Consider the following 25,527-nt stretch of genomic DNA (forward strand, 5'->3'; position numbering starts at 1 on the left):
CAGGGATTCCCCTCCCCCAAACATCACAGGACAATTCTCAGACCATCTCTCAGCTCAGATAAAACCCAGCCTGTGGTTTTTAACAGGTTATGAAACCAAGATGTGACTGTTCCCCACTGTCAGCTGAGGACAGCTTCCCTCATTCCCTTCCTGCCCTCAGAATTTTACTAAGAAGACAGAATTTTATAAGAGTTTATATTCAGAATTTATATTCTGAATCTGTGGTCCTTTAGTTTCACAGCGTGCCTCTAATCTCTCCCAGCCTCGATTTCCTCATCTGCCGAATGGGAATGCGGGATTAGTGATAAGAGGAACCAAGTATCCAACAGGGTTTTTGGGAAATAGTAGCTGGGGTCTTGGGAAGCCCCTGGACGGGAGTGTCAGCCAGGCTCAGGCCTCACGCTGACAGGGGCTCTGGAAGCTGCCTCTCCAGTCACTTTGCTGGCCCGCCATACTCACCTCCAGCAGCGGGCAGCCCGGCTCAGTGGCCAGTGTCCATGTGCTATGGTTCTCAGCTTGCTGCTCCAGCACACCCCGCAGCTGGCACGGCCCCATCCGGAGGGCCAGGGAGCCACGGCTGGTGCGGGGGCCGGGCCGGGCAGTCAGGCTGATGGCGCTCCCGGGCGGCAGGCCCAGGCGACCCAGAAGGGGCAGGGAGTGGGTCAGGTGCCCCAGGGCAGAAGGCTGGGCCCCGCAGGTACGGGCCAGCTGCAGGTGGGCGTCTCCGTGGTCACTGCGGAGGCCTGCGGCCAGGTCGAATTCACAGGGTCCCCAGCTCAGGCGGCCCTCGGAGTGCAGGGCCTGTGGGATTCCAGTTGCCTGGAATATGGGGAAAATTGTCAGATATAGGGGCAGCTCCAGAAGCCAAGGTGGGGGAGCTGGAGACGGGCCTGGGTGCAAAGAGGGCAGCGGTGGACCCACAGCCTGAACTCTATCAGCACCTCCCTCTGCAAGGTCACTGATACCAAGGGTATCCCATGGAGAGGTTCGGGCTCAAGTTCTGGCTCCACCACTAACTCGGTTGTTCCAAACTGCAACCTCAGCTTACCCATCTCTAAAATGGGAGTTGATTTATAGCATCGTAAGTTGCTGGGAGATGTGAGAAAGTTAATACTTGTGAGCCCAGAGCCAGGCACCCAGAAAGCACCGGCTACTGGAAATACATCACTAACATCAATGTTCCCTGGCTGGAGGGCAGACACCTTAAGCAACTCGCTCCCCTGGGGCCCAGGACGCACCCCACATGGGGGCAGGGACCCGAGATGGGAATGAAAGGAGGGGTACAAGCAGCCCCTCCTCCCAGGGCTGAGGGGGCCTCAGAGGGCACTCAGCGCACGTAACGGCTGCTGCTTCGTACTCTTCTCGTTCTCGCTCCCGGAGCCTCAACCCCAGGAACGGGGCAAGTGAGATGTGAGGACAGAATCAACTTGAGCCCCAGAAAGGAAGGGAACCGGTGTCTCAGGAAGGCCCTTTGCAAAAGGGGAGAAAATTCAGTTCTGGTCCCATTTTTGGCTCAAAGCTTTGTAGTCAACGAGTCCCCCAATTCAAGTGACAACGGCAAAAAAAGACTAAAGTTTCTCATGCTGAGTGCAGAGCTGGGCATGCAGCAGGCGGTTAAGAACTTGTGGAGGGAGGTGGGAACCTACGTTGACCGGTGGGGTGGGGGCTTACCTCCAGCAGGGGGCAGTGATTCACCAGGGCCAGGGTCCAGTTGCGTGTGGTGTTGGCCTCTGTCCTGACGTCCCCATGGGCAGTTAGGGTGCATGGGCCCAGGGCCACCTCCAGCTGGGCCCTGGGGGGTTCGTCTCCCCCAACGGACACTCGGATGTGGTTGTCGGGGGGTACCCCCAGCGCTTGAAGTGGAGGCCATGTGTGCTGGAGGCTGGTGTCCAGGCAGGCATGGCGGCCACAGGCTGTGTGGACGTGGGCCCGGGCGAAAGTGTCCCCAGAAGATACCTGAGCCGCCAGGCTGGCCCCAAAGGCGTGGACCAGGAAGGAGCCATTCAAGGTAAGCACAGCTGGATTCTGCCACCAAGAAAGGCAAGGTGAGCCCGAGCGGGTGTCCCTACAACACCCCACCAAGCGTGTCCACCGCCTGCCTGTCCACAGGTGGTCAAGGGAGCCCCCATCCCCCAGGGGCACCCACCACCACCCCTTAACAGGTGATGCTCAGGTGAAGCACTTCTCTCTGAAGAGCTGAAACCGGCCTCCCAGGGAGTCAAGAAATTCGACCGTTCAGAGCACTTTAGGGCCCCTGATGCCCGCTCCCCTGCTCCCCATGAGGCCTCTGGGTCCTCCCTCCTGGTTCCTCCTCTCTTTTCCATAAGGGAACCTCGGGCCTCTCAACCTCTCTGGTCTGGACACGTCCCGCTTAACGCCTCGAATGGAAGTCACTGCATCTCTAAGTAGTGTACCTGGGGGTCCTGGAGTGTCTGCACGCCCGTGACAGAACCAGGAGCTGCTCTCAGCCCTTTCCTGTCACCCAGTGCTCATCTGTCCACCTGGGGTGGGGACAGCACCACTGACGACAGGGTGAATGCACGTATCACCCCCACCACAGCTAAATGGAGGCCACAGAGGAGCCACGGAGCTCGGGGTGGCCGCCCACGGGGCACAGCCCACGGATTCTCCCACCTGGACGTTGCTGACCTGCTCTAGGACTAAGGAATGCCCAATTTCCAGCCCTTTCCTGGAATTCCAGACCACGGCTCTCGGAGGGAAGGGCCGTCCATTCATGGCTCTTGTCCTAACCTTCCCACTCAGTTAGTCTTTGCCGAAGTCACCCTCGCGCCCCAGCCCTGAGTCTTTCTCACAGGTGTAGCTGCTAACTCCACGTGCCCCCTCGGTCTTAGGTTTCCTCTGGGGGGAGGCAGCCCATCTGTCTAGCTCATTAAGACCCTTTCAATCCTCATCCTCAATTCTCTTGGCTAACCCTCCTGCCATTCAGGCCACTGTGTGACCTTGGGAAGGTGACTTCACCTCCCTGAGCCTCAGTTTCCACATCTGTAAAATGAGATCATGATTCCCTGGTAGCTGAAACGATGCCAAAAGAGAAGATACCAAATTGAGATGGCACCTGACATGCGCTGGCCCATTTCATGCTCGACAGTGTAAGGTAGGTGTTGCCACCTGCAGTTTACTGATGACGAGGCTGAGGCTCAGAGAGGTTAACGCCTAGCTAAAAGTCACACAGCAGGTGAGTGGCAGGTCTGGGCAGGAAGTTGTGTTGGTCTGATTTTCTGGTCCCTATACTGGGTGGAGCTGCTACCACTGCCAAGCTGGAGGCATGAAAGTACTGCATCTTTTACGCTCACAGAGGTGAAGCTGGCAGAAACAGTCCTCCCAAGGAGGCCATGTTCCCTCTATCTGGACAGCCAGGCGGTGAGCCCATAGCACCAGCTCCCAGGACCCCCAGGCAGTGCCCCAGGCCAGATACCCTGCAGCATCCACTCAGCACCTCCAGGCTCATGTCTGCCTGGTCCCGGAGCAGATCCTCAGGAGCAGAAAAACCTCTGTCCTCCTCCTCCCCCAGGCCATCCTCAGGGCTGTGCTCACTGGCTGGCCCCCCAGAGCCAACTGGACTGAGAGCTCAGCTGAGCCAGGCCTACCACAAGCCGCCCGCCCAGCTGCCCACAGGGCAGCACTGACAAGGTCTGCAGGCAACCCCAGTGGCCGCCCCATGTCCAGTTCACCCACAGCTCTTGGCCCAGGAGCCACAGGGCCCCGCTGGAGATCAGGGAGTCCAGGCCTTGTGCTCAGGTCTCCCAGCCATGCCTTGCCTTCGAAGGAGAGGACCTACTATCCACCTGCAACCTGGCCCGGGAGAGCTCGGAGCTACTTAAGCCGTGCTGTGCCCCAGCCTGGGCAGCATGTGTGCCTGTGAGCCCCACGGTCTGTCTCCCTCGAAAGACCCAGATATGCCTGTCACCAGCCCAGCTCCCCGTGGCAGAGGCTGGCTTGAAACACTTGGATTCTGGGTCACTGTCTAAGTGTGCTTACAGAAGGAACCACCCATCTGCTGTCAGGTTGGGCTGGGTCCCCTCAGGGCTGGGAGCCCAGATGCATGTTACTGGGGACGTGAAGGGCTTGGAGGAGGGGACCATGTGGGTCGGCCTGGCAGTGGCCACAGGCCCTAAGCCATCCAGCAGGCAGCCCCCGGTGCTCAGCCTGTGCCCACCCCAGCCCCCCGGAGGCAGACCACCATCTCCCACCCTGCCCTGCCTGTGACAGAGACCCTTGTACCTCGTGAGGCCACCCAGTGACGTCCCCCCAGCAGAGCCCTGACAGCTGGGCGGGCGAAGCGTCTCCACAGCAGTTGACCTAGGGAGACAAGCAGGGTGGGTAGGGGGCATGTGTAGGCATGAGGTGTCTCTCCCCGATCTTAACCCTGCACAGAGTACTGAGATACAGCTTGACCCCATCTTCCTTTGTGAAGGCCTCCCTGGGAAGATAACCCCCAAAGAGAGGTTTGTGCAGACCTAAGTGCTAACCCACAGAATCGTCAAAAACAGAAGTAACCAGAAAAAAACAGAAGTAACCTGAGTGCCAGGTTCTAACTGGTTCCTCGTCTGATCCTCAAGGTAAACGTGGGAGGCAGGGACTATTAACAGTCCCATTTTGCGGACGAGAGCACTGAGGCACAGAAAGAGTAAGCAACTGGACTAAAGCTGCACAACTGGTAAGTGATGAAGCAGGCTGGATTCGGGCCGCATGGCTGGCTCGCTCACCCTGACACTCGGACACGTTGGATGGTTTAGCCACACCTGTGCCAGGCCCAGAGGTGGTTTCCTGCCTTTTGTTCTTGAGAACAATGCAAAAGACAGCTGTGTGTGTGTTTCCTTGTCTAGTGTTCCGGGTTTCTCCAGGGGAGGTAACCAGGAACACGAGCTGAAGGGTGAGAGTCTCAGCAGTTTTCATTTTACTAGATAGACCCAGAGTGCCTCTGAGGGAGCTGCCTCAAATACACTTCCATTTATGAGGGCGGGGGAGGGAGCGTTGACTGAGGGACAGGAGGACAAGTGGACAGAAGACAGAGAAGAAGAGTAGAAGGCAGGGTGGGGAGGAAGGAAGGGAGGGTGGATGGATGGGAGGAGAGGGTGGGAGGAAAGGAGAAAGTATGGATGGGAACGGAGGATGGGAAATTTGGTGAGAGGCTGGGAGGGAAGGTGGGAGGGGCTGGGACGGTGAGAGGGGCAAGCTGGTGGGAGGGGCTAGGGAGGTGGGAGGGGCAAGCTGGTGGGAGCTGGGAAGGTGACTAGAGAAGTTGCATAGGCAGTGGGCCCCGCCCAAATGGGGACTTTGGGTCATTTACCTGGAGCCTTGAGAGGCCGTGGTGCAGCCCCAGGGCCAGCCCCCAGCGGCCGCCGGCTCCCCTCCTCTGCAGGGCTACATGAAGCTGATCGCCATCCACGTTCACCACCAGCGCGACCGCCAGACTGGGTCCCACGCTCTGGGAGAAGCAAAGCTGTGGGTGTCTCTCAGGCCCACTGCCCCCACGGGGCCCGGGCCCAGCCCCCTCACCCACCTGCAAGTGCCCGCGGCCGTCCACGGAGAAGGGGAGGCCCCAGTGCCTGAGGCCGGGCACCGTGTGGCCAAGGCTGGCACGGAGCCGGCTGCCTAGGGCGCTGGTGACCGGGCCCTCCAGGTCAAGGGCAGCATCCAGCTGACGCTCTGCAATACGCAGCATCACATGCACTGAGAGGTTGGAAGCCAGGTGGCTGTGCAGTAGGAGCATCTCTGCCTGGGAGGGGAGTCCTGGGGATGAGAGGAAGCAGAAGATGGTACACAACACGGGAGCCAGAACGGGGTCACTGACAGCCCTCCTTCTCTCTGGAGGGTCCCCTGAGCCCTGAGGTAGACAAAACCCCCAGCTCCCACCTACTACCTACAATGGCCACACCTAGCAAGTGATAGGCCCCGTGTCCCCTTTGGATTCCTACCTCCCCAAAGACAGGGCATGGGCTCTCAGAAAGCACGAGGGGAACAGGGGTCTGATCCTGTGCTCTCCTCTTGTTGCTGCACCTTTGGGCCCCCCCAGGTCCCATGGAAGTGTCCCCAAGAAGCTAGAGCTGGGGGTGTCCAAGCTATTTCTTAACCTCAGTGCCGAGAACATCCTGGAGGCCCTGCTAGACCAGGCTTCCAAGCTGGAGAAGCCAGACTGGGGGCGGGGAGTCCTGGGGGAGGGGCCAGTGGCAGGGGCGCCTGCCTCCAGTTTGGAGGTGTGTCTGTACTGGGTAGCAACCAGTGTTCTGGCTGAATAACAGCCCAGGGAAGATGGAGGCACTGGGGGAAGCTGGTAGGGGGAGGAAATAGAGCTGGAAGGTGGGTTTGGGGACTGGGGGCTCCTTTAACTCCCTAGGCTTCAGGCCCTGGGAGTCTTTGGGGGAGGAAGCCATTGGGCCCTATCCACCCCTCCTACCTGCCTCACTCAAGGTGTTGATGTTGTGACTCAGTGTGACCGAGAGCTGGCCGTGCCCAGGGCCCCAGATGCAGACTCCACCCAGAGCTAGGCTGGCCGTGTCAGCATGGAGGCTGGCCTGGCCCTCAAGGCTCCCCGTCTGGGCCTGCAGTCGCCCCCTCAGCTGGAGCTCTCCTGGCAAGGCCTGGCTGCCATTCTGGACAAGGATGCAGGTCACACTGTGCACACTGGTGCCATTCCCTGCCTTCTCATGCTTGTCCCGCAAGAGGAATCCCAGCACAGCTGAGTCGGCAGTGACCTTGATGGTACCTGCAGAGGATGGAAGAGAACCCATACAAAGAAGGGGGTCAGCCCAGGGTACTAGGCTGCTTTGGGAAGGAAGGCAAAGAATCCTGGGGCAGGAAGTTCCTAGATCCATGATAAAATTCTAATTCATGTCGGAGAGAGCATATCTGGGAAATGGACCAAATTAAACCGCCTCTCCTGCAGGATGCTCCGAGGACCAAGCAAGCTAATTCACAAATAAAAGAGCTTTGGCCAAAAAGCAGCAAACCTGATAAGGCGTGTCTGTTAATACCAGTGCTGAATCCTGCTCAGGAGAGTCACAGATCAAAGTGATAGAAAGCCCCCATTTTACAGACAACAAAACTGAGACCCAGAAAGCCTCAAGGGGTCCAACCTGGAATTCTACGGAGAGAAAAATTGCTCAGAGGTCTCTTCCACCCACTTGAGAAAAAGATTCCACACCCTTAAGCTAGTCCCACACACCCTTAAGCTAGTCCCATTCCAATACATAACTCATGCATTTAGAGAAATTCTTGCTTTTATCAGAGCCATTTACATCTCCTGACCCCACTGGGCTCCAGTAGGGTCTTGACGTGGTTCAAGTGCCCTTATACCTCTCTCCTTTCATTCAAGGTTTGACTCGGGGGTCACCACCTCCAAGAAGCCTTGCTTGGCCTTTCTGCACCCCCAAGCTGGGTTAGACACCCTTGTTCCGTGCTACCAGACATAGAGCTCTTGATAACCTCTATCACAGAGTCCAGAGCACTTTCTGTACAGATGGAAATTTCTCGCAGAATCTTGAAATCATCGTTTTACAAATTCCTTACATTTTAGGGCCCTATGTCACCACGCCCTACAAGATGTTAACCAGTGTGAAATAATGTCAATGGAACAGTGTGGAATCGAGGAATAGACCCATACACAAATTGTCAACTGATTTTTGACAAAAGTGCAAAGGTAACTAACCGGGAAAAGGATAGTCTTTTTAATAAATATGCTGAATTGTTTGGAAATCCACATGTGAAAAAACTACCGTGAACTTTACCCATACATATACACAAATTAATTCAAAATTAACCATATAAGAAAAGGGAACCCTCCTACACTGTTGGTGAAAATGTAAACTGGTGCAGCCATTATGGAGAACAGTAAGGAGGTTCTTGAAAAATATAAAAATAGAGTTACCATATGATCCAGCAATTCCACTCCTGGGCATATATCCAGGAAAGATGAAAATTCTAATTCGAAAAGATACAGGCACCCCAATGTTCACTGCAACAGTATTTACAATAGCCAAGACATGGAAGCAACCTAAGTGTCCATCAATAGATGAACGCATAAAGAAGATGTGGTACATATATACAATGGAATATTAGCCATAAAAAAAGAATGAAATATGCTATCTGCAACAGCATGGATGGACCTGGAGATTATCCACATTATATTAAGTTAATTAAGTCAGACAGAGAAAGACAAATATCATAGGATATTGCTTATATGCGGAATCTAAGAAAAAAAGATACAAACGAACTTATTTACAAAACTTATTTACAAAACAGACTTAGAGAACGAACTTATGGTTACCAGGGGGGGAGGGTGGGGGAGGGATAGATTGGGAGTTTGGAATTGACAGGTACACACTACTATATTTAAAATAGATTACCAACAAGGACCTACTGTATAGCACAAGGAACTCTGCTCAATATTCTGTAATAACCTAAATGGGAAAAGAATTTGAAAAAGAATAGATACGTGTATATGCTTAACTGAATCACTTTGCTGTGCACCTGAAACTGACACAACATTGTTAATATGCTCCAATATAAAATTAAATTTTAAAAAAATAAATAAAAGAAAAGATACATGCACCCCAATGCTCATAGCAGCATTATTTACAAAAGCCAAGCCATGTAGGCAACCTAAGTGCTCATCAACAGATGAATGGATAAAGAAGATGTGGTATAACAGACGTAGAGGACAAACATATGGACACCAAGGGGGGAAAGTGGCAGGGGTGGTGGTGGTGGTGTGATGAATTGGGAGATTGGGATTGACATGTATACACTGATGTGTATAAAATAGATAACTAATAAGAACCTGCTGTATAAAAAAATAAATAAAATAAAATTCAAAAACCCAAAAAAAAAAAGATGTGGTACAGATATGCAATGGAATATTACTCAACCATAAAAAAGAATAAAATATGCCATTGCAGCAGCATGGATGGACCTGGAGATTATCATACTAAGTGAAGTGAGTCAGAGAAAGACAAATATCAATATCATATGAGAGCACTTATATGTGGAATCTAAAATATGACTCAAATGAACGTATCTACAAAACAGAAGCAGACTCACAGACATAGAAAACAAACTTATGGTTACCAAAGGGGAAAGGGTGAAGGAGGGATAAATTAGGAATTTGGGATTAACAGATACACACTACTGTATATAAAACAGATAAACAACAAGGTCCTGCTATATAGCACAGGAAACTGTATTCCATATCTTGTAATAACCTATAATGGAAGACAATCTGAAAAAGAATATATATATATATATATATATATATATATATATATAAATAAAACGAATCACTTTGCTATACACTTGAAATTAACGCAACATTGGAAATCAACTGTACTTCAATAATAAATAAATAAAATTAACCACAGACCTAAATTTAAAACCTAATATCATAACACTTCTAGAAAAAAAATATGAGAGAAAAATTTGTGGCCTCAGCCAAATATTTCTTATATGACATCAAAAGCATGATTCACAAAAGAAAAAAATGATAAATCAGACTTCATCAAAATTTAAAACCTCCACTTTTCAAAAGACACCATTAAAAAAATAAAAAGACAGATCAGGAGAAGATATTTTAAAACCCCTATCTGATAAAGGACTTGTATAAATGGTTCCCTAATTCAATAATAAAAAACAAGCCACTTGATTTTTTAAATGGGCAAAAGGTTTGAATAGACACTTCACCAAAAAAGATTTACAAGTGGCAAATAAGCCAATGAAAAGATGTTCGACAAAATTAGTCATTAGGGAAATGCAAATTAAAACCAAAATGAGATACAACTACAAAAACAATTCGACTGATTCAAACAAACAAACAAAAAACCCAAAGCCAAAAACTGCCAGTACAGATTGCTAGCGAGGATGCAGAGCAACTAGAACGCTCACACATTGCTGGTGGGAATGCAGAGCAACTAGAATGCTCACACATCGCTGATGGGAATGGACAATGGTGCTGCTACTCTGGAAACAGTCCGGCAGTTTCCTATAAACATATACTTGCCATACAACCCAGCAATCCCACTCCTAGGTATTCACCCAAGAGAAATGAAACCATATGTTCCCACAAAAACCTATAGACCAATGATTATTGAAGCTTTATTCATAATTGGAAATTACGGGAAACAACTCAAATATCCTTCAGCTGTGAATGGATAAACTGCAGTATATCCATAGAATAGAATATTACTCACCAGTAAAAAGGAAAAAGAACTACTGATACATACAACTTTGATGAACCTCAACCACATTATGTTGGGCAAAAGATCCCATACTCAAAGCTTACGTGTTGTATGATTCCATTTCATGTGACATCCTGGAATAGCCCAAACCATAGGGACAGACAACATCTCAGTAGTTGCCAGGGACAGGGGGTGGGGGAAAGGCTGATGACAATGAGCAGCAGGAAGGAAATTTTTGGGGTGACGGAACTATTCTGTATCAGGACTGTGTTGGTGGGTACACAACTGTATGAGTTTATCAAAACTTGAAGGGGTTTTCCCCATATGTAAATTGTACCCCAAGAAATTATACCTCAATAATTGCCTTCAAAAATGTGGGCCTCCCTGGTGGCGCAGTGGTTGAGAGTCCGCCTGCTGATGCAGGGGACACGGGTTCGTGCCCCGGTCCGGGAGGATCCCACATGCCGCGGAGCGGCTGGGCCCGTGAGCCGTGGCCACTGAGCCAGTGCGTCCGGAGCCTGTGCTCCACAGCGGGAGAGGCCACAACAGTGAGAGGTTCCCGTACCGAAAGAAAAAAAAAAAAAAAAAAAAAGAAGCAATGTGGGACTTCCCTGGTGGTCCAGTGGTTAGGACTCCACCCTTCCACTGCAGGGGGCACGGGTTCAATCCCTGGTCAGGTAACTAAGATCCCACATGCTACATGGCATGGCCAAAAAAAAAAGAAGCAATGTGTGTTAAGAGATCAGCAAGAGGGTCTGTTAGTTATCAGCTGCAAATGATAAACTTCAGAAAGATGAAGGGGAGACCATCAGTGTAACTCAAAGTAAACTTGAGAAGAACAGCACGCTGCTTGATTGTATTTAAATTTTTTCAAACCCATGTCATTTGATCTTTAGACAGGTATTTTATTATGCAATTTGGTTTTGCCACAATTTAACCAATTAGGAATTAGGAGGGTCAGTGTTAATATTAAGATTAGAGAATGATACTATTCCCCCAAGGTAGGTGGGAAAGCAGAGTCTTTAGATTCTGAAACACAGGGCCCTGGACAGATGTCCAGCTAGGGTGCTACGGTCAAGGATGCTTGGGCAAAAGATCCCATTTTGTATAATTCTGACTTTTGGAAACTTGTTAATGTTTCACATAATCGAAAACTAAATGCACAAAATCAATAAAGATAGGGAGAACCTGAAAATGGAATACAAACCAGTGAACCAATTGTACTTCGAATGATTTACAACATCACACGGGGTGGGTGGGAGATTAACTCCAACTAACATTTAAACACCGTGTTTGCGGACTTTCCTAGCGCAGTGGATAAGACTCCACACTCCCAATGCAGGGGGCCCAGGTTCGACCCCAGGTCAGGGAACTAGATCCCACATGCACGCCACAACTAAGAGTTCTCATGCCACAACTAAGGAGCCCGCCTGCTGCAACTAAGGAGCCTGTGTGCCGCAACTAAGATCCGGCACAACGAAATAAATAAATAAATAATATTTAAAAATAAACACCGTGTTTAGATTTATACCCTCAGGCCAAAGACAAGAAGAACTCTAAACAAATATTGAATTCTAGTTAAAAGGGTTTATTTCCTCAAAGGTATGGGTTAGTAATTCTGACTACTTTCTATGTATCCTAGGGCTGAAGAAATAACTAAATATGTTGTGAATAATTGGAGCCAGGTTTCTTACTGTTGAAGAAGGGAATAAGAAATATGAAAAGGGGGAAGAAACAGAATGAGCTTTTTGATGATGGATTGGAATTAAGGACTAATGGTTGTAAACTTATTTATCTGTAGATAGACAGATACAGGTGTGTGTGCATGTATGTACACATACATATGTTTTCTTGGTCTGTCCATTGAGAAGGCCTAGAAAGACAGATACTTCAGTAGGAGTAAATACACCTAGAACCCAGATCTTAGTTTCTAAATACCGTTTCGCACAAAAAGGAACCAGGAATCCTTGGAGAAATGACTTATTCCATCTCAGGGAAAATACAACATGAGATTGAAACATCTTCTTGGTCATAAAGGAAGGAAGTGGTCAAGGAATGATAGGGACATGTCAAAAGGACACAGGAGGAGTTCTATTTCCATTAATGGTGGAGACACTTAAATGGACCAACCCTCCCAAGGTAACAATTGTACACTCTGGACAAAATATATGAAACAGTTACCTGAAGTGGCTGGAGACTGACCATAAACAGGCAGACAGTGGAGGGGAGTTAAAACTTGAAGGAAAGGACCAGCAATAGTTGAGTTGTGTGTTTTTACTCTTTTTTGGTGCCATGCAGGGTGAAGAAAACTCACACAGAAATCTATGGTCTTACTGATTAAAGAATCAAAGAACAGAGTTCAAGGTGACAATAGCAAATGGAAAGTGAAGTGGGAAATTCCAGAGAGAGCCACATGGGGGAATCCCAAATTCTACCTATAAACTCTCTCCAAAGCTAATCCTTGAACTTCACAAGGGTGGCACAGACTCCAAGCAGACCAGCTAAGATAAAAGAGCTGAAAATTATTTCCACTGCAGCCCACCAGAGGAAAGACAGAGTTTGGATTTTGAGCCCAGCCAAGTTAACTGCATGCTAAAATTTTAAAAAATAACAATACTCTTTAGAGAAATATAAAAGAATCAGAGTCTTAACATCATTCAAAATGTCTAGAATACAATCTCAAATTACTAGACATACAAAGAAACAGGAAAATGTAACCTATATTTAAGAGAAAGGGCAATCATCAAGGGAGATCAACCCCAAGATGACCTAGACATTGGAACTAGCAGGTAAGGATTTTAAAACAGCTCTTACAACCATGCTCAAAAATATAAGGAAAATATAAATTAATAAAAAGAGCCTAGTGGTGATTTTAGAACTAAATAAAATACATAAAATCTGTGATTGAAAAGAAATTATTGGATGGTCTTAACATTTTTATTGGCTGGTGTTTGGAGAAGAAAGATTAAAGAGCCAGTGAACTGGAAGATAGATTGATAGATATCTGAAGAAAAGAGAAAAAAGACTAAAAAGGTCAACAGAGCCTCAAAGATCTGTGGAACAATATAGAAACTTCTAAAGCACATGCATTAGAAATCCCAGGAGGAGAGGACAATGAGAATGGGACAGAAAGAAATCTTTGAAGAAGTAAATATGAAAAACTTCTAAATGTGTTAAGAGATATACATATGCATTTTTAAAATATCTTTCAAGAATCAGGGCAAAATAGAACATTTTCAAATAAATGAAAACTAAGGGAGTTCATTGTTGTAAGCCAGACTTACAAGAAATGCGAAAGGTGATCCTTTTTTTTTTTTAAAATTTTTATTGGAGTATAGCTGCTTTACAATGTTGTGTTAGTTTCTATAAAGGTGATTCTTTATACTGAAGAGAAATGATACCAGAAACTCTAAGTAGAATGTGAAAGAACATACAGAAACATATATGAAAGAGCAACAGATAAATTAACACTGAGTTCTAAAATTTTTAAAAAATCAGCCAAAAGAAGGCAAAAAAAGGGTAACATAGGAACAAAAAAATATATGGGAAAGTAGAAAACAAAACAGCAAAATAGTAGACCCAAATCTAATCATATCAATAATTACATTAAAGATAAATCAAGTAAATACCATAATTAAAAGGCAGAGAGGGCTTCCCTGGTGGCGCAGTGGTTGAGAGTCTGCCTGCTGATGCAGGGGACACGGGTTCGTGCCCCGGTCCAGGAAGATCCCACATGCCGCGGAGCAGCTGGGCCCGTGAGCCATGGCCGCTGAGCCTGCGCGTCCGGAGCCTGTGCTCCGCAACGGGAGAGGCCACAACAGTGAGAGGCCCGCGTACAGCAAAAAAAAAAAAAAAAAAGGCAGAGATTGTCAGACTAGAAATAAAAGCAAAATCCAACTGCATGTGGGCTACAAGAAACGTACCTCAAATATAGGAAATATATATTTGAAAGAAAAAGCATGGAAAAATATATACAGTACAAATTCCAATAAAAAACAAAAGTGGCAACGTTAATATCAGACAAAACAGACTTCAAGACAAAGAACTGCGTGAGAGATAAACAGTCCACTTCACAATGATAAACAGGTCAATTCATCAAGAATGCATAACAATCATATTTGCTTATGCACCTAATACTAGTACATCAACATACATGAAGCAAAAAAAGACTGAATGAAAGCAAGAAATAGAGAAATCCACATAGTTGGAGAGTTTAACACACTTCTCTCATTAATTGATACAATAACAAGACAAAAAAAGTCAGTAAAGATGTATAGCAGAGCAATACAACCAAGGACCTTGACTTAACATTTATAGAACATGACACCCAACAACAGCAGAATACCAATTCTTTTTAAGTGCATAAGGTATGTTCACAAGATAGATATAGACTGGCCCATAAAACAAGTCACAACAAATTTTAAAAGACTTATCCTACAGAAGAGATCCTCTGATCACAATGAAATTAAATATTAAAAAGCTATCTAGAAAAATCTCAAATATTTGGATATTAAGCAACATACTTCAAATACATGGGTCAAAGAAGAAATCACAAGTTTGAAAATATTTCAAAATAAATGATAATGAAAACACATGACATAAAAATTTGTGGGATGCAGCTAAAGGAACTTAAGAGGAAAATGTATGGTTTTATATGCTTATATTAGAAAAGAAAAAAGGTCTACAAATCAATGGCTTGAGGATCTGCCATAAATAAACTATAAAAAAAGAGCAAAAGGGTCTTCCCTGGTGCCTCAGTGGTTAAGAATCCGCCTGCCAATGCAGGGGACACAGGTTCGAGCCCTGGTCTGGGAAGATCCCACATGCCGCGGAGCAACTAAGCACATATGCCACAACTACTGAGCCCGCGCTCTCTAGGGCCTGCGAGCCACAACTACTGAGCCCACGAGCCACAACTACTGAAGCCTGCGTACTCTACAGCCCATTCTCTGCAACAAGAGAAGCCAGCGCAATGAGAAGCACTCTCACCTCAACAGAGTAGCCCCCACTCGCCACAACTAGAGAAAGCCCACGTGCAGCAATGAAGACCCAACACAGCCAAAAATAAATAAACTTATTAAAAAAAGAAGAGTAAAGTAAACCCAAATTAAGTGTAAGAAAGGAAATAATAGAGATAATGGCTGAAATCAATGGAATTGAAAAGAGACAAGAGAGAAAATTAACAGATCCAAAATTTGGTTCTTTGAAATGATTAACAAAATTGATGAAATCCAAGTTAGACTAATAAGGAAGAGAGAGAAGAAACACAAGTAACAACTATTAGTGATGAAAGCAAGGGTATCACTATAGATCTTGCATACATGAAAAGGATTATAATACATATAATGAACAACTATGCCAATAAATTTTACTACCTAGTGGAGATGGACAAATTCCTTGAAAAATATAACTTACACAAACTGACACATGATGAAATAGAAAATCTGAATAGCTTTATATATCTATTCATTTTCAAAAAAAAAAAATTTCCACAGAGAAAAGTCCAGATGGCTTCTCTCCTAGAGTCCATCAGACAATTACGGGAGCATTCACACTAATCTTATATAAACTCTTTCAGAAAATAGAAGGGAAGAAAGTACTTCCCAACTTGTTTTATGAAGTTAGCATACAAAGGGGAAAAATGCTTAACAGTGAAGAAACTTCATAGACATTACCTTAATCAAGTGATCAAGACTGATGTCACCAGTAGCACTGGGACAAAATGACATCAGGTGGTATTCTGCCAACGAGGCTTTTTTGAAAATAGTCATGAGGAAGCATCTAACAAACCCCAAATGAGGGATAGTCTACAAACTTTGAAATATAATCATGAAAGAGAAAGAAATACAGAGGAACTGATCCAGAATAAAAGAGACCAAAGAAACAATACGACTAAATGTAATGCACAATTCAGGATTTTCTTTTACTATAAGGGACATTAATGGGATAACTGGCAGAATCTGAATAAGGTTTGTAGATAACAGCCTTATATAAATGTTAATTTTCTGATTTTGAGAACTGTATTGTAGAATGTAGGAGAATGTCTATTTTTAGGAAATAAACATTGAACTATTTAGGGGTGAAGAACTATCATGTCTGCAGCTTAGTACAAAACAGTTCAAGAATAAAAAATTTTAGGGACTTCCCTGGCAGTCCAGTGGTTAAGACTCTGTGCTTCCATTGCAGGGGGCGCAGGTTCGATCCCTGGTGGGGGAACTAAGATCCCGCATGCCGCATGGCTTGGCCAAAAAAAAACTTATATGCAAATAATAATGTCTTATATACACACACACACACACACACACACACACATAGAGGGAGACAGAAAAACAGACAAAGAGAGAGAATAAAAATGATAAAGCAATTGTGATAAATGTCAATAATTGGTGAAGCTAGGTAAAGAGCCTATGGGATTCCTTGTAATATTCTTGCCACTTTTCTGTAAGCCTGAAATCATATCAAAATAAAAAGTATTAAATGTAGCCACTCTGAAAAACAATATGGAAATTCCTCAAAACGTTAAAAATTGAACTACCATATGATCCAGCAAATCCACTCCTGGGTATTTATCTGAAGAAAATGAAAACAGTAATTAGAAAAGATATATGCACCCTTACGTTCATTGCAGCATTATTTACAATAGCCAAGATATGGAAGCAACCTAACTGCCCATTGATAGATGAATGGATAAAGAAGATGTAGTGTGTGTGTATGTCTCTCTCTCTCTCTCTCTCTCTATATATATAAAATGGAATACTACTCAGCCATAAGAAGAATGAAATCTTGCCATTTCCGACAACATGGATGGTCCTAGAGGGTATTATGCTAAGTGAAATAAGTCAGACAGAGAAGGAAAAAAACTGTATGATTTCACTTATATGTTGAATCTTAAAAAAAGAAACAAATAAGCCAACAAACATAAAATGGAAACTGAGTCACAGATTCAGAGAACAAACAGGTGGTTGCCAGAGGGGAGGTCGGGGGGGAGGAAGAGAGAAATAGGTGAGAGATTAAGAGGCACAAACTCCCAGCTGCAAGATAAATGAGTCACGGGTCTAAAATGCACAATGTGGGGAACAGAGTCAATAACTGTGCAATATCTTTGTATGGTGACATATCATAATTAGACTTATCGTGATCAGTTTGAAACACAGAAATATTGAGTCACTATGTTGTGTAACAGGAATTAACACAGTGTTGTACTTCAATTGTACTTCAAAATTATACTTCAAAAACAAACTCATAGAAAAAGAGATGACTCTTCAATAAATGGTGCTGGAAAAACTGGACAGCTACATGTAGAAGAATGAAATTAGAACATTCTCTAACACCATATACAAAAATAAACTCAAAATGGATTAAAGACCTAAATGTAAGACCAGAAACCATAAAACCCCTAGAGGAAAACACAGGCAGAACACTCTTTGACATAAATCGTATCAACAGCAATATTTCTTTGGATCTGTCTCCTAAAGCAAAGGAAATAAAAGCAAAAACAAACAAATGGGACCTAATTAAACTTAAAAGCTTTTGCACAGCAAATGAAACCATCGACAAAACAAAAAGACAACCTACTGAATGGGAGAAAATGTTTGCAAATGATACGACTGATAAGGGGCTAATATCCAAAACATATAAATAGCCCATATAACTCAACATCAAAAAAAAACCCCCAAACCCACAAACAACCCGAGTAAAAAATGGACAGACATTTTTCCAAAGAGGACATGCAGATGGCCAACAGGCACATGAAAAAGATGCTCAACATCATTAACCATCAGGGAAATGCAAATTAAAACCACAATGGATATCACCTCGCATCTGTCAGAATGGCTATCACCAAAAAGAACAAATAACAAATGTTGGCGAGGACATGGAGAAAAGGGAACCCTCGTACATTGTTGGTGGGAATGTAAATTGGTGCAGCCACTATGGAAAACAGTATGAAGGTTTCTCAAAAAACTAAAAATAGAATGACAATATGACCCAGCAATTCCACTCCTGGGTATATATCCAAAAAAATGAAAACACTAATTCGAAAAGATACATGCACCTCAATGATCATAGCAGCGCTATTTACAATGGCCAGGATATGGAAGCAATTCATCCATCAACAGATGAATGAATAAAGAAGATGTAGTATATATATACAGTGGAACACTACCCAGCCATAAAAAAGTAATGAAATTTTGCAATTTCCAGCAACATGGATGGACTTGGAGGGTATTATGCTAAGTGAAGTAAGTCAGACAGAGAAAGACAAATACTGTAATGATATCACCTATACGTGGAATCTAAAAATTAAACAAACTAGTGAATATAACAAAAAAGAAACAGACTCACAGATATAGAGAACAAACTGGTGGTTACCAGTGGGGAGAAGGGAGCGGGGGACGGGCAAGAATGGGGTAGGGGATTAAGAGGTATAAACCATTATGTATAAAATAAAAAAGCTACAAGAATATATTGTACAACACAGGGAATATAGCCAATATTTTATAATAAATATAAATGGAGTATAACCTTTAAAAATTGTGAATCACTGTGTTGTACACCTGTAACTTATATAATATTGTACATCAACTCTACTTCAATTTTTTTTAAAAAAGATTAGATTTGTGGTTACCAGAGGTGGGGGATGGGCAGGGATTGGATGAAGGCAATCAAAATGTACAAACTTCTTGGTGGGAATGTAAGTCCGTGCAGCCGCTGTGGAATACAATATGGAGGTTCCTCAAAAAACTAAAAATAGAACTACCATATGATCCAGCAATCCCACTGCTGGGCATATACCTGGACATAACTCTAATTCAAAAAGATACACGCACCCCTATGTCCATAGCAGCACTATTCACAATAGCCAAGATGTGGAAACAACCTAAATGTCCATCAACAGATGAATGAGTAAAGAAGATGTGGTACATATATACAATGGAATACTACTCAGCCATAAAAAAAGAATGAAATAATGCCATTTTCAGCAACATGGATGCAACTAGAGATTATCATGCTAACTGAAGTAAGTCAGAAAGAGAAAGACAAATACCATATGATATCACTTATATGTGGAATCTAAAAGATGACACAAATGAACCTATCTTTGAAACAGAAACAGAATCACAGATATAGAGAACAGATTGGTGGTTGCCAAGGGGGAGGGGGTTGAAAGAGGGATGGAGTGGGAGGTTGGGGTTAGCAGATGCTTTTATATACAGAATGGATAAACAACAAGGTCCTACTGTATAGCACAGAGAACTATATTCAATATCCTATGACAAACCATAATGGAAAAGAATATTTAAAAAAAGAATGTGTATATATGTATAACTGAATCACTGCGGTACATCAGTAATTATCACAACATTGTAAATCAAGTATACTTCAAAAAAAATTTTTTTAAAAGGTACAAACTTCCAGTATTAAGATAAATAAGTACTAGGAATACAATGTACAACATGATAAATATAATTAACACTGCTCTGTTATATATGAGAGTTGTTAAGAGAATAAATCCTAAGAGTTCTTACCATAAGAAAAAAGTTTCTTTCTATTTCTTTAATTTTGTGTCTATGTGAGATGATGGATGTTCACTAAACTTATTGTGATAATCATTTCCTGATGTATGTAAGTCAAATCATTATGTGGTACACAAACTTATACAGCGCTCCTTGTCAATTACATCTCAATACAACTGGAAGAGAAAAAAGTGTTAGAAAAAATTTGTTTGGGGAACACTGCACCTAACTCTCCTACCTGGATATTTCCAACGTCCATTAGCATGTTAAGGCTCTGACAAGTCCTGCACAAGGAAGCCTGTTTAGTATTTAGAGAGCAGAAGATTCACTTTGTCTGAACGGGTATTAATTTCTGACAGAGGGGTTTCGCCAGTGTGTCAGACACTGGAACAGAGCATCAGTGGACTTGAAAATGTATAGGATTTCATCTACGCTGTGGACCCACGGAAAGTGTTTGCCAGATTCCCACTGTCCCTGCCCCATGGCGTTCCCCAGGCTCTCACCTTCTGTGAGTGTCTCCTTCTGCTTCAGCACACCTGTGAGGGTCAGAAGACGGGGCACGGCTGCCCAGGTGTGCTGGGCTTGGCTCTGCAGGGTCAGGACCTGGCCTCCCCTCTGCTCTTCAGATGCCTTGAGAAAAAGCTGCACTGTGTTCTGGTCTAGCAGTGCCTTGGAAAACAGCCAAATCCTAGGAAGGAAAGTGATGGGGGCATGGAAAACGTTGGCATCTATCCCTGCAGGCAAATGGTATTTTACCTCTTCAAATAAGCAGGCCAGCCCATAAGAGGTGCATTCCTGAACCCCACTGTCCAGATCCATCAAGGGACTGCCTTACTGGCCCTCAGCCCACAGGGATACAGGGTAATAGGGGGTTAAGATCATGGGCCTTGAGGTCAGTCAAACATGAATTCGAATCCCAGGGCTACTGCTCAATCAATGTGTGGCCTTGCACAAGGACATGACCTCCCTGAACCTCAGTCTCGTCTTCTGTAAAGTGGAGGCAAAAATGGAACTACTGATGTTGATGAGCTGACATTGCTAATGAGTTATCGATGTATGTTATTATGGTGAGGGACAAGGGAAAAAACAGCCCCAGGAAGCCTGCTGTTAAACTTCCTGGAGAATTGGAGCAGGGGACATGGTCCCTATCATCCCTGTGGTATGTTACTGACAGGACACCATAAGAGATACTTCCCTCAAGTACCAAGACCAGGAACAAGGTCAGCCATGCTTTCCCTGGTGAACATTCACACAGGTATGTGAGGGGGTGTGTGTTTTCCCATAAGGAAGGGCACTGTTTGCAAATAATGCCATTGGTTGGTTTCTCTTTTTGGCACTGGCTACTAGGAAGCCCAGAGACAAATCTTCAGCTCCACTCTAGAAAATGGCATGCATTTTGTTTACCAATGCCACTTTGAGCACCTTCCCATTTTTCCTTCCCTTCACCCTAATTTCCTTATGTATTTTTTTTAAACCCAGAACAAGAGTTGGCAAGCTATGCGCCTGTGGGCCAAAACCAGCCCACCCCCTGTTTAGTAAATAAAGTTTTACTGGAACTCGGCCACACCCATTCATTTACATGAGTACTTGCAACAGAGACCATATGGCCCACAGGTCCAAAAGTATTTACCATCTGGCCCTTTCCTGAAAGTTTGCTAATTCTTGACCTAGAACAATATATATTTTCATATCTGCCTCAAACCATTTTTAGATTGGGAATAAGGATGCGCAGATGGATGAATAGGCAGGTGGACAGACAGCCGTAGATGGTAATTCCGGGGACAGGGTTATCTAGGACCATGTCCAAAGCCTTAAATCTCCTTGAATTCAAAAAAGCTGCCAGGGGCTTCCCTGGTGGCGCAGTGGTTGAGAGTCCTCCTGCCGATGCAGGGGACACGGGTTCGTGCCCCGGTCCGGGAAGATCCCACATGCCGCGGAGTGGCCGGTCCCATGAGCCATGGCCGCTGAGCCTGCGCGTCTGGAACCTGTGCTCCGCAACGGGAGAGGCCACAACAGTGAGGCGCCCGCGTACCGCAAAAAAAAAAAAAAAAAAAAAAAGCTGCCAAAGCTAGGACTGCAGAGGAAAAAGGAAACTAACATTTAACAGAGACCTAATATGTGCCAGAATGTGCCATACTCAAAGGAGCAGCTCTATGGCAGCTGGAAGCGAACGTTCTCGCTGGCCAGAAGCTGGTTTGGAATTCACACGTGCTGTCCAGTTAATTCTAGGACAACCCTAAGAAGCAGGTTGAGAAACTGAGGCACAGAAGGGCACAGTGTCTCACCCAAGGTTCCCGAGGCAGCAATGGCAGAGCTGGGATTTGAACCCAGGCTGGCTCCCTATCCCAGGCCATATCATAGTGAACATGTCATTATGTGAAAATATAGTCAGAGATGACAAACTGGAGGGAAATACACCAACATATTCCCCATGACTGCCTCTAGTGATTTTTGGTTTACTCCTTATTCATTATTATAATCTTTCAAGTCATCTAAAATGAATGCTGTTGTAACTAAAAAAGAAAACAGATCAAAGTGGAAAATTGAATGCCTCCTCCCTTCCATTCCCTCAAAGCCTTAAAAATCAAGAACGGCACAAACGGGGGTAATTCAGGCATGGTTCCAGAGGCACCTCTGGATGATGATCTTCCATCTCCCAGGACGCCAGGCCTTTGACCTCGGAGGCCCCCTCACCCCTCACAGGCCACTTGGGGATGGGTACCTGTCTGGGGCGACCTTGCCGGACAGCTGCAGCTGAACAGCTCTGGGGGCTCTGAGGACCTCCTGGCGGAGAAGGACGTTCATGCCCCAGCCCCAGCTGCTCCTCCAGGTATCCTGGCTGGCAGTGGCCTCCAGCAGAACGAGCACCTCACCAGACACGTGCACAGACAGGGAGCCGTTGAGGTTGCGCTCTTTGTAGCGCCCAGCAGCTGCGTGCACCTGCAGGGAGGCAGGAGAGAGCTCAGAAGTGGAGGGGGGACAGGAAGGATCTGTGGGAGCTGGGAATGCAGAAGGCCCCTTCTTCCAGGAAGTCCTCCTGAGCCACTCCAGCTCTGAGCATCATCAAATGCAGCAGACTGCAAACACTCAGGAGGAGAAATGAGACAGAGAGAAGAACGGGGGACAGCCTTCCCTGAGCCCAGCTCCTGGCCCAGGAACAGAGTCTCATCTTGTCCTTTCCACCACATATCAAGTGGGATTACTTTCTTACAAATGGGGGAACTGTGGCTCAGAGAGGGTCACATATTCAACCTGGGCCTGCCTGGCTCTAAAACTCATGCTTGTCCCTGAAAGGGGGCTGCTGGAGAAAGCAGAGGACCCCTGTGCAGCTCAGTTACAGAAAAGGATGCTCCTAACAGTGTGCCCTGGGGACCAGAGGACCCCTAGAAGCTCTGGAGGTCAAAGGGGAGAGTGCCCAGTGCATAAGGAGAGGGCCACACCTGGGGTCGGGCTGGAGCAAAGGCTTGACCAGGGCAATGGTCGGGGGGCGGGGAGGAGTGGGGGTGGGAGCAGCGAGGCCCACTCCTCCACCAGCTCTGCAGGACCTGAAGCCCCTTTCCTGATCTGGGCCTCAGTTTCCCCATCTACGGGGTAGAAACTGGCCTAGCCTGGTCTGCACATTACAATCACATGCGAAGCTTTTATAAGTAAGCCTGGTCCCTCCATATTTGAATTGATAAACTGTAGATCCATGTAATGCAATATTATTCAGTGATAATAAGAAATGAGTTATCAAGCCATGAAAAGACATGAAGGAAATGTAACTGCATATTCTAAACGAAAGAAGCCAATCTTTTATTTCAAGGCTACATACTGAATGAGTCCAACTATATGACGTTCAGGGAAAAGGAAAAACCAAAAAGACAGAAAATGGCTCAGTGGCAGCCAGAGGTTAAGGGAGAGGGAGGGAGGAATCGGTGGATTGAGAAGGACTTTTAGGGCAGTGAAACTACTCTGTATGATACAGTAAAGGCTGATATACGACGTTATGCATTTGGCAAAACCCACAGAACGTACGACACAAAGAGTGAACCCTAAACGTAAACTATAGACTTTAGTTAATAATAAATTAACACTGGTCCATCAATTTTAACAAATGTACCACACTAATGCAAGATGTTAATAAGATGGGAAACTGTATTGTGGGGAAAGGAGGTATATGGGAACTCTCCGTACTTTCTGCTCAATTTTTCTGTAAACGTAAAACTGCTCTAAAAAATGAAGTTTATTAATTTTTTTAAAAAGTGTGCCTGTGACCCCTTGACTAATCAACTCAGCATCTCCAGGCTGGGGTCCAGGTAGGTATGTTCTAAAAGGTCCCCAGGTGATTCTAACATGCAGCTTGGGTTGGGACGGTCCAGGGTACTCCGTTCTTTCTCTGATTGGCTTCTGTGGGCCTGAGGGTTCCTACAGAGTGTGCGTTCTCAACAGGGGCAATATCGCCCTAAATGCATAATTGGTTCTTAGCAGGTAGGTTAAAATAAACAACAACGTCTTATATAAGGCATAGGTACGTATCAGCACATAACAGAAATACAGGACATCTGTGGACTTCAATTTTCATAAAAGGGACGTTTAGAGGAAAAAACTGTCTAAAAAGTCTCCTTGGGCAGGGAGGCAATAATGAAAATTAGGTTGTGAAACACCAGTGGAAAGATACCCCGCAGGGATTTCAAGAGGGAGGATGGGGTTGAGAAGGCCAGCCTCCTGCCCCCAGCCCCAGCCCCCATTCAATCACAGAGATAATGTGAGCGAAGGATTCTGCTGCTTTAAAAAGTAATAATAAAGTACAAACCCATTAGGTGACCCAGCATCCAAGCTTCCAGCAGGACCACCCACCCACCACCTGCCTTGAGTGCCGGAGGCTACATGGGCTCTGCAGCCAGACTGCCTGAGTCCCCATGCAAGATCCTGCACTTATGTGCTCCATGACCTTGTACAGGTCACGTCACCTCTCTCTGTCTCACAGTCTCATTTGCAGAATGCCGAGACAGCAGCACCACGAGGCATCTGTGAGATGATCCACATAAAGGGTTTAGAACAGAGCCTGGCACACAGTAAACACTCAACGGACATCAGCTCCCGTTACAACTGACGACAGCGACGGCACGGTTTCAAATCCTAGATGCCAGCTGCCCTCAGATGTGCCATGATTTTATATATCTCCTTGAAAGTGAAAAGGCTGCTAATGAAACAATGAACCAGCGTGGATTTGAAGACACATCTGATTTCACCGATGCCGACATGTGAAAAAACGTGCCTCTGAGAATGATCAGTTTCCATAATTCAGAGCCCTTCTCAGGCTCCACTCAAGTTTTCAAAACCCACAGGCACAGCAGGCATTTAAAAATTGCTATCGAGGGCTTCCCTGGTGGTGCAGTGGTTGAGAGTCCGCCTGCCAGTGCAGGGGACACGGGTTCGTGCCCCGGTCCGGGAAGATCCCACATGCCGCGGAGCGGCTGGGCCCGTGAGCCATAGCCGCTGAGCCTGCGCGTCCAGAGCCCGTGCTCCACAACGGGAGAGGCCACAGCAGTGAGAGGCCCGCGTACCGCAAAAAAAAAAAAAAATTGCTATCGAATTCCAGTCCTCATCCCTGTTGGGATTACCCATCCACAACTCCATCTCCCCCGCCCACGGCCTAATTCCTGCATACACAGCACACACGGCTTCCTTAGGGAAGCAACCGACGTGGGGGGCTTTCTAAGGAGCCAGCCCTGGAAGAGCAGAGCACAACCTTCCCACCTGGTCTCCTTTCTCTGCCCCTTCCTTTCCTTGTAGAGTGAAATCCTTTAGTGTTTCTACCCCACACTGGGCAAAATACT

The 25,527-nt window shown here is 45.7% G+C and overlaps 1 protein-coding gene across 17 annotated transcripts in view; it reads right to left on the bottom strand.

Annotated features, from left to right (window-relative positions):
* Positions 1-25,527, bottom strand: part of LOC114894854 — a 174,486-nt gene that overhangs the window by 49,143 nt on the left and 99,816 nt on the right. For 16 of the 17 annotated variants that reach the window (XR_003793339.1, XR_003793338.1, XR_003793340.1 and 13 more), the window contains 8 exons: positions 22,428-22,645; positions 20,209-20,393; positions 6,419-6,727; positions 5,525-5,754; positions 5,312-5,464; positions 4,243-4,320; positions 1,672-2,025; positions 460-819 (listed from right to left, as the gene is read on the bottom strand). Coding sequence is in view for 14 of the 17 variants with exons in the window: in XM_029221946.1 (XP_029077779.1) it covers positions 460-819; positions 1,672-2,025; positions 4,243-4,320; positions 5,312-5,464; positions 5,525-5,754; positions 6,419-6,727; positions 20,209-20,393; positions 22,428-22,645 (1,887 nt within the window). In the remaining 3 variants the exon portion in view is untranslated. The remainder of the gene's footprint in view (positions 1-459; positions 820-1,671; positions 2,026-4,242; positions 4,321-5,311; positions 5,465-5,524; positions 5,755-6,418; positions 6,728-20,208; positions 20,394-22,427; positions 22,646-25,527) is intronic. The other variant, XM_029221940.1, reaches the window with a different exon arrangement.

This window comes from Monodon monoceros, unplaced genomic scaffold (genome assembly GCF_005190385.1).
Source record: "Monodon monoceros isolate NGI ecotype Baffin Bay Population unplaced genomic scaffold, NGI_Narwhal_1 Super_Scaffold_13, whole genome shotgun sequence".
In the NCBI taxonomy this organism is placed as follows: domain Eukaryota; kingdom Metazoa; phylum Chordata; class Mammalia; order Artiodactyla; family Monodontidae; genus Monodon; species Monodon monoceros.